Consider the following 15,140-nt stretch of genomic DNA (forward strand, 5'->3'; position numbering starts at 1 on the left):
GAGGAGCCTGATAGATGTTCTCACCACACCTGACCCAGAAACTAGCTTCATTGGTCATAAACCATCTCACTTTTTGCCTTTGGTCTTGTTAGCGGTCTTTGTTGCGACGAAGCGGCTTGGCTCGGTGAAAATAAAGCTCTGTAGATAATTGGTGGTGGTGGAAATGAGGGGAGATTTATTTTTCAGTGGAGTTCTGCCTGAAGGGAAAGGAACAGACTGAACCAAAGATAGCGCCTAATGGGTTGGGGTCAGCTGACGGAGAGGGAGACACTCTTTAGATCAAGTATGGTTGCTTGAATGCAGGGCTGGCGTCAGGGATTGGCGCTGGCAGATCTTTTGAAGGACCTGCCGTCAATCTCTTCAACCACTTCTGTCTCCAGACACTTCATGCAGCCCGAATGAGGTAGGGGCCTCTGGGGGAACCTCCCATCTGGTGATCAGGGGCGGTCCTAGCAGAAGTGGTGATAGAGTGACTCTCTCAGCAAAGAGAGCTGCCTGTCATTGCTTCCTCTTGCCCATCCCATGTGCCAAGGTAGTCATAGGAACGTAGGAAGCTGCCTTTATACTGAGTCAGACCCTTGGTACATCTAGCTCAGTACTGCCTACACTGACTGGCAGCAGCTCTCCAAGGTTTCGGGCAGGAGTCTTTCCCAGCCCGAACTGATCCCACGAATTGATCCGTGGACTTTCAGCATGCAAAGCAGATGCCAAATACAGGCATTTGGGGAGCTGCCTTATACCAAGTCAGATCACCCCTCTATCTAGTTCTGTACGGTCTACACTGACTGGCAGCATTTCTCCAGGGTTGCAGGCAGCATAGTGTCCCAGCCCTACCTGGAGATGTTGCCAGGGACTGAACTGGGACATTCTCTGTGCAAAACGGATACTCTAGCACAGAGCTAGGACCCCATGCTTTGCAAGACAAAGTGTCATGGGCTGGCTCTGAGTCAAACAGTTGTAGAATAACACAAATGAGTCACCTTCTGACATCAGCACTCTGATAATTCCAAGCGGACGTGTTTAACCAGGCAAAGTGTGATTAGAGCTCTTTAAAAACTCATTTGACTCTCTTCTGGATTGCAGCCCAATATGCAGCCTTCTTATTTGGCATCTGCAGAAGGATTTGTTTTCTGCACTGATTTCCTTTGCTACTCTTTGGCATGCCGCCTATACCTCAGGGCTCTCGTGCGACGGAAATGTCAACGAGAGGCTGGAGCCAAACTTTCTTTTCCAATATTCAGTCTGTCGGTGCAGGTTCTCTTGTCTTTCTGTTTTTTGGCAAAAGGCTCTTCAGGAACACTTTTCAGGAAGGGCCACCATACACACAGTAGCAACTAGGGGTGTGCACAGAACTGCTTCGGGTGGTTTGGTTCGAATTTGAACCGAATTCGAACTGGACCGCTGGTCTGCAAACAGGTTCGTTAGAACCGGCTGGCACTTTGGTTCATGTGCTCGGATGTATAATGTATAATGTAGATGGGAATTATGAGGGTTGTAGTTCAGAAACAGCTGGATTACCCACAGGTAGAAATCCCTGCTTTAAAACTGTTGAATAACTTAGTTGGGATGTCAGATGAGGAGGAGGAGGAGGAGGAGGGGGGGGGGAGGAGGAGGAGGAGGAGAAAGAGGAGGAGGTTACTATCCTTCCAGCAGCTGTTATTAGCCAGCTAATACTGATTGATTGATTGATTGATTGAATTTATATACCACCCAATATCGAAATTCCTAGGCGGTGTACAAAATTAAAACATGATGTAAACTATAAAACATTTAAAATTCATTAAAAAGATAAATATCATAATAGATAAAAACACATTAAAATTCCAAAAATTATCAGTTGAAAGCCTGGGAAAATAAGTATGTCTTCAGGGTCCTCCTAAAAACAAGGAGATGCTCTTATTTCAGCAGGGAGCAAGTTCCAAAGCCCTGGGGCAGCCCAGAGAAGGCCCGATCCCGAGTTGCCCCCAAACGAGCTGGCGGCAACCATAACCGGACCTCTCCAGATGATCTTAATAGGTGACAGGGTTCACAACAGGGAAGGCACTCTCTTAAGTAGCTTAATAGCTTCAGAGAGAACAAATTAAGCTGGAGAATTGGCTTTGGCCAAAGGTTAACCCTCTTCTCCTTGCGTTGCAGCTCCAGTCCAAATCATCTCTCTGTCACCCCCTGATGGCTCCCCCAAAAGGGGGGTTGATAGGTCCACTCTGGATGCCCCACATCACATCAAGTTGGGGCCAGGTGGAGCATCTGAGTGTCCGATGATGCAAGCTCTGCATGAATGTCAGCTCTGCTTGATCTTGCCTCTTATCTCCAGGCTCAACATTGGCCTTCAGTAATACAGAACGTTGTGTTTTGTCTCTGGGTATCTGCGTATGTTCCTCCGAGAAGCTAAAACAGATGCTTCATGCCGTCTCCCATCTAGACTGCCCTGCTTGCTTCGGGTTTGCTGCTTTGGAGGGAACACATTCTTCCTCTCCTGCCTTGAGGAACTCTGATAATCTCCAGTCAGAGGCAGCTTGTCCTGAGGTTTAATGCAGATTAGGAGCCATTGACTTCTCCTTCTGGCAGGTAACTGATCGGCTTGCTTTTGATCCTGTGAGTGTTTCTGCCTTCCAGGAATTATCCCATTCAGCTAGGAGCGGAAGGGGAGAAGGGAGGGAGCTGGATCCGTTAGTCCTTTCTGAGCTGATCTGCCTCATTGGGTTGTTGTAGGTGTTTGCGTCCCATGCCATGTTTATGAAGTTGCCAAATGATATTTGGTTAAACTGCTTCTACATCAATTTGTATATTGGGATACACCTCTTAGAACTGCTGTGAGTTTTAGGTGTTCCCTCCCCCCCCCGCCCACCGCCACTTATTGAAAGGCACAGAAATGCCGGTTGTTAGAGCAGGAAAACGACCTGGTTTTGCAGGAGCTGTGGCCAACATAGAAACATAGGAAGCTGCTTTAAATTGAGTCAGATGCTTGGTCCCTCTAGCTCAGTATTGTCTACACCAGGGATTCTCGGCGTTGGGTCCCCAGATGTTACTGGACTTCAGCTCCCATAATCCCCAGCCCCAGTGGCCTTTGGTTGGGGATTATGGGAGTTGAAGTCCAATAACATCTGGGGACCCAAAGTTGAGAATCTCTGGTCTACATTGACTGTCAGTGGCTCTCCAAGGTTTTGGGCAGGAACTCTGCCTGGAGATCCTGCCAGGGAGTGATCCTGATACCTTCTGCATGCAAAGCCGATGCTCTACCATTGAGATCCAGCCAAATTCCCCAAAGTGAATATCTTACAATAGACAGTGCTTACATATAGTCACCCGTCCACATGCAAACTAAGCAAAATCTACTTAGCAAAGTGGTCAATTTATACTCTACCACAAGACCAGCCACCTAATGGTGCAGCAGGGAAGTAACTTGCCTAGGGAGCAAGAGGTTGCTGGTTCGAATCCCCACTGGAATGGTTCCCAGATTATGGGAAACTCCTATATCAGGCAGCAGCGAGATAGGAAGATGCTGAAGGGCATCATTTCATACTGTGTGGGAGATGGCAATGGTAAACCCCTCCTGTATTCTACCAATAGGGCTCTGTTGGTCGCCAGGAGTCGACACCAACTCAACGGCACAACTTTATTTTACCACAAGGCCAACTTAAATCACAGAGGAATGTAGGACGCTGTCTTGTACCAAGTCAACGCATTGGTGCTTCTAGCTCAGGCTTCCCCACCCTGCGGCCCTCCAGATGTTGCTGAACTACAACTCCCAGCATACCCAGCCACAATAAATTCTGGCTAGGAATGCTGGGAGTTGTAGTTCAGCAATATCTGGAGGGCCACAGGGTGGGGAAGCCTGATCCAGCTCAATGTTGTCTACAATGACTGGCAGGGGCTCTCCAAGGTTTTAGGCAGGAGGCTCTCTGAGTCCCACCTGGAAATGCCTGATTGAACCTGGGTCCTGTCTTCCCAGGCTCTACAGTTATCCTTCTGCAGACAAACTCCATCCCTGCTAACCTGGCAAAGAAGCACCTTTTAATGTGGTGATAATCAGGGGGTGAGTAACTGGCCCTATCCAGTCAAGACAAGGGTTCACTTCCAGTTAACTCTTTAGAGGGAGGGGAGGCTGATCAGTACACTTCCCCAGTGCCATGATCCTGATTTCAATCAGGGCCCCCTGTGGCTGCTATTTACAAAACAAATCCATAAATAAATGAGCAGATGATGGCCAATAAGATGAACAGTGGTTCCAGATCACTGAGCATCACAGTAACAGGAAGCGGCATTATAACGTGCCAGACCCTTGGTCCATCTAGCTCAGTATTGCCTACACAGGCTGGCAGTGGCTTCTCCAAGGTTACAGGCAGGAGTCTCTCTCAGCCCTGTCTTGGAGATGCTAGGGAGGGAACTTGGAACCTTCTGCATGCAAGCACCCAGGTGCTCTTCCCGGAGTGGCCCCATCCCTTAAGGGAAATATCTCACAGTGCTCACACATGTAGCCTCCCATTCAAATGCAAACCAGGGCAGACCCTGCTTAGCCAAAGGGACAATTCATGCTTGCTACCACAAGACCACCTCTCCTCCCACCTGTAACACCTTCTGCCTGCTATCCTATTAGTAGCCAAGCCATTTGTGGCCATGCCATTTGTGAACCAAGTGAGATAATCTTCTACCTGACCTGCTGCTGTTCTGTGCTCAGGGAGTTTTGCTTGTGTGGAAGTATTGGAGGCGAGACCACAAACACACCCACAAGCACAGCTGCAGCCTGCAATGCTCCAGTCCAGGAAAGGTTTCACCACTTTGCCCTCCTATATAAACTTGACTGCCCGTGAGAGGAAAAACAGACCCTCTTGGGCAGTCAGCAAGCACCAGAAGGGTTTTGGGTTTTTTTTGTTTAAATCCCATATCCCAAGTGCCCAAAGGGAAATCTTTCTGCTCCAAGTAAAATGTCTAGGTCGGAGGAGTTTCCACTGTGGTGCTTGATGGTCAGGTTCATGTTGAAATTTTGCTTTCTGGCATCCCACACCATGGAAACCTACAGCGTTTAGGTACACAAAAGTATACCTATGCCAGAAAGTAGATGGGAATCTACTGGAAAATCTCCAGGAACATCAGACATTGCCACGGGCTTACTGTGAGGCTTTACTGCAAGTTCAGATTTGCCCCAAATAACCACTTTTTTAAAAAGTGGATTTTTTTTTACCCTGGACATAAATCATGTACAGTTCAATGAAAAACCCAAAATCATGTCTAGAGTGCTCCCTGATAGCTCCCCTTTGCTAAGCAGGGTCTACCCTGGTTTACATTTGAATGGGAGACTACATCTGTGAGCAATGTAAGGCGTTCCCTTCAGGGGATGGGGCTGCTCTGGGAAGAGCATCTGTATGTTTGCATGCAGAAGGTTCCAAGTTCCCTCCCTGGCAGCATCTCTGAGATAGAGCTGAAAGAGACTCCTGCCTGCAACATTGGAGAAGCTGCTGCCAGGCTGGGTAGGCAATACTGAGCTAGATGGACCAATGATCTGACTCAGTATAAGGCAGCTTCCTATGCCCTGTGTTAATTTGTTGGGTCTATTATTATTTTGCATCTGGCTTTGAGGGTTGACCTCAGAGTCCTAATTAAAAATATATATATAAGAAAATCCTACAAGCCAAAAGCCTGCCCGCCCTTGATCTAAGCTATTGCTTTTTTCCACTTGACCTTAGGAGGGTTGCATCAATGGTACCCTGTTCATTTTCTTTTCATTACTGGTAGAAACAACAACATAATTGCCAGCTAGAAAAGAAAAGAGAGAGGCTCGTGTGCCTTTTCCTGTTGTGTTGCAGAGGTTATTTCAGGAGAATTGTTTTTCCACACTAGCACTCTGTGGCAATCTGCACCTGCTTCTGCACAGGAACATAGGAAGCTTCTCTAAACCGAGTCAAGCTATTGATCCATCTAGCTCAGTATTGTCTACACTGGCTGGCAGCAGCTCTCCAAGGTTTCAGGCAGGAGTCTTTCCCAGCCCTACCTAGAGATGCTGTCAGAGAGTGAACCTGAGACCTTCGGCATGCAAAGCAGATGCTCTATCATTGAGCCCCCTCTCCTAAGGGGAATATCTTTCAGCGCAATCATGTAGTCTCCCATCCAAATTCAAACCAAGGTGGATCCTGCTTAGCAATGTGGAAAATTCATGCTCACTTCCATCTGACTAGCTCTCCTCTCTTACAGTGGCTCATATACTATGCAAGGCAATACAGGTGGTGGGAGCATTATCTGCGCGGCTGTGTGTGTGTAAACACCATCGATGCTGAAAAATGAAGGAAGAGGAGAGCAGCTTCCCGCTGTATAAAGGGGCTTAGTCTTGGGATGGGTGGAAAGCCATTCCGAATGGAAGAAACTGCATATTTTTGTTACAGCTGAGAAAACATGAAAAAGTCACCGTTAACGCTGTATTTGGATTCCAACATTTGCCTTATGTAAGGGGGAGGCAAATATAAAATTGTTCCTCCTCTCTTTAAAAAAAGAATTCCTCCCATTTCCGGAATCAGGATGATTTTGGAACAGAAAAACTCTCCATCCCAGGGAGGGAAAAATCCACTTTCAACTTGTGGAGAGAATAGGGGATTTGTTCACAGAAAAGGACATAGAAAGCAGAACCCTGATGAACCAGAACCACCGAATGAGCTTATTAACTTATGGAATTCATTGCCACAAGCTGTGGTGATGACCACTCGCTTAGCAGACTTTAAAAGAAGACTGGATCCCTGTTCACATGTTAACTCAATGAGTTCATAAGTTAGCCCCACTGAACAGTCCCGTTGTCCTGTCTGTGCCAAATGCAGGGGCGTAACTATAATAGGGCAAGGGGAGACAGTTGTCCGGGGGCCCACTGCCTTGGGGGTCCCCCCCCGAGGCAAGTCACATGACTGACTCCCCCAGCTGCGCACCCGCCTGGCTTCCTTCAATTGTATTCATCCTCTGAAACTGATGTGAGTGTTAAGACCTGGAGCTACCAGAACAGCCTGTCTTTCTCTAGTGCATCGCCCACAATTTACAAAACCTTTTAAATTCACCTCACATATTACAGCATGTTTATAACCAATTTATCTTGATGGTATAACTCTGAGGAATTTCATTGGCTCTGTAGTCACTGTTTCTTTGCCATCGTCTTTGTGTTTGTATGCTGTTTTGTGATTTTGTTATCAATCATACTCCATCCTGGCAGTTTTATAGTAATGGCCAGCTTAGAATCTATCTACCGCAGGTCTGCTCACCTTTCCCCCCACCCCAGCTGTTTTTGGACTACAACTCCCATAAACCCCAGTCACAATGGCCAATAACCAGGGATTATGGGAGTTGTAGGCCAACATCTGCAGGAGGGCCAAAGTTGAGCAGCCCTGATCTATTGGCTTGTTCAGTCATTTGAATCTAGGTTTAATGTGGGTTACCAACATTAGTGTGAATGTGTGAACTCATGCCGTGATGGGAATCTCAATGAACCACTTGGCAAGGGTTCAAATGATCTTGTCATTGATATTTCCCCCTCTTTTCTCCTGCCCCCTCCCCCTTTAATGTCACAAGCATGAATCTCCACCACCACAGTTGCTTCTTTTAAAAGGAAAAGACATAATAGGAACCTAGGAAGCTGCCTTCTACTGAGTCAGACCTTTGGTCCATCTTGCTCAGTATTGCCTTCACTGACTGGCAACAGCAATCCAGGGTTTCGGACGGGAGTCTTTCCCAGCCTTACCTGGAGATGCAGGAAGGGCGTGAAGAACCAGGGACCTTCCACATGCAAAACAGATGCTCTGCCTCTGAGTGACAGCCCCATCCCCAACCCTTGCCTGTCCTAGGCAATTAGAGTCAAGTTCTGTAAGGAATGACTGCAGGTCAGAAGTGGTACGTAGCTACGCATATGCATACGGCAAATATTTATATACCGCTTTTCAACAGAAGTCCCCAAAGTGGTTTACAGAGATATAAATAAATAAAGATAGATCCCTGTCCCCAAAGGTCTCACAATCTTAAAAAAAGAAACATAAGAGAGAGATGCCAACAACAGCCACTGGAGGGATGCTGTGCAGGGGATGGACAGGGCCAGTTGCTCTCCCCACTTTACTGATTCTCAATAAAGAGAATTGCCACCTTACAAAGGTGCCTCTTTGCTCAGTTAGCAGGGGAGACATAAGAAGCTACCTCATGCCTGGTAAGACCACTGAGTCATCTCGCTCAGTATTGTCTACCCCAGGGATTCTCAACGTTTGCTCCCCAGATGTTATTGGACTCCTATAATCCCCAGCTCCTGTGGCCTTTGGCTGGGGATTATGGGAGTTGAAGTCCAGTAACATCTGGGGACCCAATGTTGAGAATCCCTGGTCTACACTGTCTGGCACCAGCTGTCCAAGGTTCCAAGCAGCCCTACCTGGAGATGCTACCAGGGAGTGAGCCTGGGACCTTCTGCATGCAGAGCAGCTGCCAGTGAGTTCCAGTGAGCCAGCCATCCCCACCAGGAGTCCCAGTCAGAGAACCTCCCGGCCATCTCTTGTTTGGCCCTTCCTGTCGGGGCATCTCCTTTGTTGCAAGAATTTGACCACATTGAGAAACTCACAACTTGTTCTGTCTTGATATGTCTTTCAGGTAAACTATGACCACTTTACTACCGGTATTTGTGTGTTTGCAAGTCATCTCTGCAGTCATCTCTGTGGAAGTTTTAGGTATGTAACCAGCGGGGGCATCCTTAATTATGGGAAGCTTTGTGTACAATCAGCTTGTCATGGTTGTGCTCGATGGGGTGAGTGATAGTCCGGCTCAGTGGTGCTTCATCAGCTCCTAGAAGTCTTTTTGTCTTATCTGTAGGAGATTGCTCTATAGATATGGAAGAAATGAGGCAACAATTATACTGGGCCAGCATCTTTTGAGGACTTCTGGGTGAATTTGAAAGGGAAGGGAATTTGGAAGGGAGTGGGTGAAAGAAGAGTTGACGCTCTCTTGCCTCTTTTGCATTTTGGATAGCAGCCGATTTAGCTCTAAATCCAGAATGTCCCAGAAGTAAGGGGGTGCACTGACTGTTGGGTGCAATTCGAACCGAACCCCACCAAAGCAAACCAGTTCAGTTGCACCAATCGGCTGGGCCAGTCGGTTCAACAAACCAGCTCAAAACGGTTTGTGTTCGAACCACTCGAACCCCTACCCAGAACAACTTTCACCATGACTTAGCATCATTCCAGGGTATTCTGTAGGGTGGGATGTACAATTGAGAAGAGCCAAGGTGGAATCTTATTGGCCCTGTGCGTCATGTAATCCATGCTAAGCTGGCAGCTGCAGTACCAGCCTCTGGCCTTCTGCAGCAGAGGGCAGCAGAGAGCAGATCAACAGCTCCCTGCCCAGCAGGCTGACATAGTGGTGAGGCAGAAAGTAAGGCTACAGTCCATGGTCTCAGAGCCCTGGCCCCTTACAATAGTTCCCATTAGTACCAAATCCCAGGTTATATATAAATACCCAAAGGCAACCATGAGCCTTCCTAGATGGCTGGTATCACTGCAGGCTCAGAATCCATTACTGCCTATGGAATACTCCAACCTGTAGTACAGTGACTTGCCACATGGGACAGCAGTGCACAGATCTCTGGGTTTCTGGTTCTAGCCCCTCAGTTTATGATGTGATGTTTGTGACTCCTTTAAAAAAAAAGTAATGCATGAGGTTGATTTCTCTCCCCCACCCCCTTCTCTCTGTCTCTCTTTCTCTCCCTATCTCCATCCCTCCTCATTTGGGGATGAGCAGATCATGGTCCCACACTGAGTGTGAGTATACCTGTACACTCCCCCCTGCACATTCCTCTGGGGAACACTCTGACCATCCCCTGCTACTACATCGACACATTAGAGCATGCCACCGCCTCTCCTTCCATCCCACCTCTGTCTCCAAGAATCAAGTGGAGCAGACTTTCTGAAGGCAAGGAAGTTGTCTTGTTGGTGGCCATGGATGGGCATGTCCGAATCAACACTGCATACCAGGAGGTGGTCTCTCTGCCCAACTACCCCGCCATACCAACCGACGCCACCTTGGAAATCAAGGCGCTTCGGTCCAACGATACTGGGGTCTATCGTTGTGAGGTCATACATGGCATTGAGGACAGCCAGGACACTGTGGAGGTGAAGGTGAAAGGTAAGACAACACCTCCATCTTCTTCTGTTAGGGCCAACCTATTAAGCTGAGTACTGATAGTGGTCCATTTTTATATCCTATGTAAGCACAGGGGAAGAGAAGGTCATAAAGATCTGATCATAAAGTCTTAGTAGCCACATTCTGATTGATTGATTGATTGACAAATAATTGTATTTTAAAGATGGGATATCAATAAAGCAAACACTATCGACTGATCTATCAGTCAAGTTCTTTAAACTCCCGAACTGGTGCCCTCGATCTTGCTTGCCTTTAGCGTCAGCAGGTTCAGCTTATTCACTGCAGTGTCTGGATGCTGGCGCATGTCTTTTGCAGGGATCGTGTTCCACTACAGAGCCATCTCCACCCGCTACACTCTGGACTTTGAGAAGGCGAAGCAAGCCTGCATCCAGAACAGTGCTGTGATTGCGACCCCCGAGCAGCTGCAGGCTGCCTATGACGATGGCTTTGACCAGTGTGATGCTGGCTGGTTGGCTGATCAGACTGTCAGGTAGGCAATAGGGAGGGGCTTATATGTACAAATTTCAGGGTAAAACTGACCATGGAGAAAAGTCAAGTTGCATCACAACAAGGAACCTGGAGAGCTATCGAACTAGGACTATTTCCCTCTTTCCCACCTGAAGAAAACTTAATTTTTTAATCCCCCCATGTTTCTATGATTTCCAGCACAGGGACACGGAACTGTATTATTATTATTATTATTATTATTACATTTATATCCCGCTTTTCCTCCAAGGAGCCCAGAGCGGTTCACTACATACTTGAGTTTCTCTTTCACAACAACCCTGTGAAGTAGGTTAGGCTGAGAGAGACGTGACTGGCCCAGAGTCACCCAGCTAGTGTCATGGCTGAATGGGGATTTGAACTCGGGTCTCCCCGGTCCTAGTCCAGCACTCTAACCACTACACCACGCTGGCTCTCAGACTGTATGACTGAGTTCTGCTTTGGTCCAGATTATCTCCTTTGTTCTTCAGAATGCTGGTTGCAGAATGCACAGGATATGCTAATTTTGCCTCCACTGAAGCTATGCATGCCTCAGTAAAGTCCTAGTCACACATTATCTGCAATACACATTCAACCTGTGTACAGGGTACGCATGTACAGATCTGTGTACACATACACTGATTCATACAAGCACAAACCCTTCCTATCTGCACCCTGCATTTGTGGATGACCCTGGAGCGAGGTTCATGCTTTAGAATGAACACATGCACACAAATGTCCATGTCTTTGTGGGAATGCTTTCACCCAAAAATACATACAGGTGTACCTACGGCTGTATGCGTGTCCAGTGAAATCTCTGAGCAGTGCTTCTGTCCTTCCTGTCTCAGGTACCCGATGCACCATCCCCGAGAAGGTTGTTATGGTGACAAGGATGAGTTCCCCGGCGTGAGGACGTATGGCATTCGTGATACAGACGAGACCTACGATGTGTATTGCTATGCAGAAGAAATGGAAGGTATTTGTTTATTTTTCACGCTTATCTGCCATCTTTCTAGCACGACACCTTTAAGGCAGTCCACGGGGCCAAGATAAAGCCTTCGCCGAAAGTTCTCTACTGAAAATCCTATCAGTGGCACCTGCTCCTTCCCACTCTCAGCAGTGGAAGCAAGGCCATCTTTCTCTATCTCTCAGACTACAACCCCCCCCCCTCCAAACAGGCAGGATTTGAGTCTAATTTTCCAAAGAAAGTGATAGAGAGGTGTGTGTCTCCCTTGTGAAACGGAGGAAAGGGTAAATCCCACCGACAGAATTTATGTGCCCCAGAACCTATGTGAGTATGTTATTTATTCCTTCAGTCTGCAAAGTCTGCGCCGAAGGATTAATACCCTCTCACCAAGGGCAGCGGGGAATGTCTGGAGGGCATTTGCATATAATCCATGCACAGATATGCCATTCTGCCACATCTAGCTATAAATACAGGTCAGGAAAGCAGAAACATACATGGTATAAACCTGATCCCATGACTCCCCCAGAACAGCAAATGGGACAGTTGAAATTTGGAGGAGGGCATTTTAGTCTAGTCGTAAATACACATACCCCCCCCCCCCGAATATTTATATACCGCTTTTCAACAAAAGTTCCCAAAGCGGTTTATAAATGAATGAATGAATGAATCAATGAATGAATCAATGAATCAATGAATAGCTGGCTCCCTCTCTCCAAAGGGCTCACAATCTAAAAAAAAGAAACATAAGACAGACACCAGCAACAGCCACTGGAGGGATGCTGTGCTGGGGTTGGATGGGGCCAGTTGCTCTCCCCCTGCTAAATTGCTCTATCGCCTGCTAACTGGGCAAAGAGGCACCTTTTAACGTGGTGATTCTCTTTGTTTACCAGGGGGAGAGTAACTGGCCTTATCCACCCCCAGCACAGTACCCCTCCAGTGACTGTTGCTGGTGTGTGTCTTATGCTTCTTTTTAGAATGTGAGCCCTTTGGGATCAGGGAGCCATCTTATTTATTATTTCTCTGTGTAAACCGCCCTGAGCCATTTTTGGAAGGGTGGTATAGAAATCAGATAGATAGATAGATAGATAGATAGATAGATAGATAGATAGATAGATAGAACAAGGTAATCACCACTTTTAAAAGGTGCCTCTTTGCTCAGTTAGCAGGGGTAAATGCGGCGGGCGGGGGGTGACTATCAGAGAAAGAGTATCCCAGGTGAGGTGCCACAACCTAAAAGGCCCTGTTCCTTGTTACGTATAGTATGCACACAGTGGCTGACATCCAGACTACCTTACTGAATAATATTGCTCAGGAGTTGCTCTAAAGGACTACTTAATTTCAGTAGGACTTCTCAGGAGTAATTTAGTCCAGACGTCAGCCACTGTACTTGGGCTCTTTCTCATCCACATTATGCATGCAGCTTAGAACATTCCCGAGGCTTCCTCTGATGCTTTCTGCCCTTTTCCCCAAGAGAGATCTAAGGGCAAAATCATATTGGACTTTAAAAGCTGGAGAAACCGATGTGCACAAGGAAGGGATGCAGATTTGCATGATCTAATTCATGGCTTCATTGTGTTGCGATTGCAGGCAAAGTCTTCTACGCCACTTCCCCCGAGAAGTTCACTTTCCCTGAAGCGGCAGAGAAATGCCACCGCCTCGGCACTCGCCTGGCCACGACGGGAGAGTTGTATCTGGCCTGGAAAGATGGCATGGACGTCTGCAGTGCTGGCTGGCTGGCAGACCGCAGCGTCCGGTACCCAATCTCCAAGAGACGTCCCAACTGCGGCGGTAACCTGCTGGGGGTACGAACGGTCTACCTCCATGTCAACCAGACAGGGTATCCTCACCCCCATTCCCGTTACGATGCCATCTGCTACAGGGGTGAGTGCTGTTTTCATTGGGCGGTGTTTGGGGTCCCTATCCATTCCGTGTATTTGGGAAGTGGCCATGTCAGCAATGTCTCCCCTGCTGACTGTGCGAAGAGCCACCTTTTAAAAGTGGTGATTCTCTTGTATTTAGCAGGGGGAGAGCAACTGGCCTTATCCACCCCCAGCACGACATCCTTCCAGTGTCTGTTGCTGCTGCTGTCTATCTTATATGTCTTTTTTAGATTGTGAGCCCTTTAGGGACAGGGAGCCATTTTATTTAATTATTTATATTTATGTTAAACCGCTTTGGGGACTTCTGTTGAAAAGCGGTGTATAAATACTCATAGTATTTGTATTCAGCAAACACGGAGGATGAAAACAGCAACCTCAAATCTGCTTCCCCCAGAGTTGTTCCATTTAGGGAGGAGAGCTGGTCTTGCAGTAGCGAGCATGAGCTGTCCCCTTTGCTAAGCAGGGTCTATCCTGGTTTGCATTTGGACAGGAGACTAGGTGTGAGCTCTGTAAGATATTCCCATTAGGAGATGAGGCCGTAACACTGTTTTGCATGCAGAAGGTCCCGGGTTCACTCCCTGGCAGCATCTCCAGGTAAGGCTGGGAGAGACTCCTGCCTGAAACCTTGGAGAGCTGCTGCCAGTCTGTGTAGACAATACTGAGCTAGATGGACCAATGGTCTGACTCAGTAGAAGGCAGCGTCCTACAATAAGTTGAGTTTTGCATATGGAGGCAATGGATTGCAACTAGCGATGTTGAAATCCCTTCTGGAACACCTTGAAAATAAATTGGACTTTTTGAGTGTTGCAACAGAGCACTCAAATAACTTTTAAGTGGGTTTTTGATCCCAGGGAAAGCCAATTTAGCTGCTTCTCCTCTTTTCTCCACCCTTTAAGATCCATGGGGACATTCAGATGCAAGTGAATAGACGTATCAGTTCTGGCAAGGAATCACAGGCCTTGAATTTGGAACATAGGAATATAGGAAGCTGCCTTCTGCTGAGTCTGACCCTTGGTCCATCTAGCTTAATACTGTATGCACTGACTGGCAGCAGCTCTCCATGGTTTCAGGCAGGTGCCTCTCCCAGCCCTACCCGGAGATGCTGCCAGGGATTGAACCTGGGACCTTCTGCTTGCAAAGCAGATGCTCTGCCACTGAGCTATGGACCCATCCCAAACTAAAAGGATATAAAACTTCTAGCAGGGCTGCTCAGCTTCGGCCCTCCTGCAGATGTTGGCCTACGACTCCCATAATCCCCGGCTATTGTCCACTGTGGCTGGGGCTTATGGGAGTTGTAGTCCAAAAACAGCTGGAGGGCCTAAGTGAAGCAGGCCTGTTGTATGTCCCGTCTCTTAGGTGCTTTCCTAAACAAGTTCAAGATTTGTCTACAAACAAATTACTTCCAACAACATCCATTATTGGAAATGTTAAAGCAAACAACAGCAAGAATAACAGACTTTGGTGTTAGCCATTGGTAACAATTGTTAACAACTGAATGATGACAATATAAATCTGTATCTATGCAAGGGGAATTCCAGGTAGGACAATGTGCAGAGATTTCCCCAGAAACACAGAATAGCCCTGTTCAGACATTACTTCGTACCTTGGTTTAGATGTCTGTACACTTGTACATGTGTTTGTATGAATGACTGTACCTGTGTTCATTT

The 15,140-nt window shown here is 47.3% G+C and overlaps 1 protein-coding gene across 2 annotated transcripts in view; it reads left to right on the forward strand.

Moving 5' to 3' along the window:
- Positions 1-15,140, forward strand: part of ACAN (aggrecan) — a 71,385-nt gene that overhangs the window by 21,617 nt on the left and 34,628 nt on the right. The window contains exons 2-6 of one of the 2 annotated variants that reach the window (XM_053273164.1): positions 8,599-8,675; positions 9,742-10,125; positions 10,459-10,633; positions 11,475-11,602; positions 13,181-13,474. In XM_053273164.1, the coding sequence (XP_053129139.1) occupies positions 8,606-8,675; positions 9,742-10,125; positions 10,459-10,633; positions 11,475-11,602; positions 13,181-13,474 (1,051 nt within the window). In that variant the 5' untranslated portion in view covers positions 8,599-8,605. Of the gene's footprint in view, positions 1-8,598; positions 8,676-9,741; positions 10,126-10,458; positions 10,634-11,474; positions 11,603-13,180; positions 13,475-15,140 lie in introns of those variants that run through there. The other variant, XM_053273163.1, reaches the window with a different exon arrangement.

Source organism: Hemicordylus capensis, chromosome 10 (assembly GCF_027244095.1).
Source record: "Hemicordylus capensis ecotype Gifberg chromosome 10, rHemCap1.1.pri, whole genome shotgun sequence".
Lineage (NCBI taxonomy): Eukaryota > Metazoa > Chordata > Lepidosauria > Squamata > Cordylidae > Hemicordylus > Hemicordylus capensis.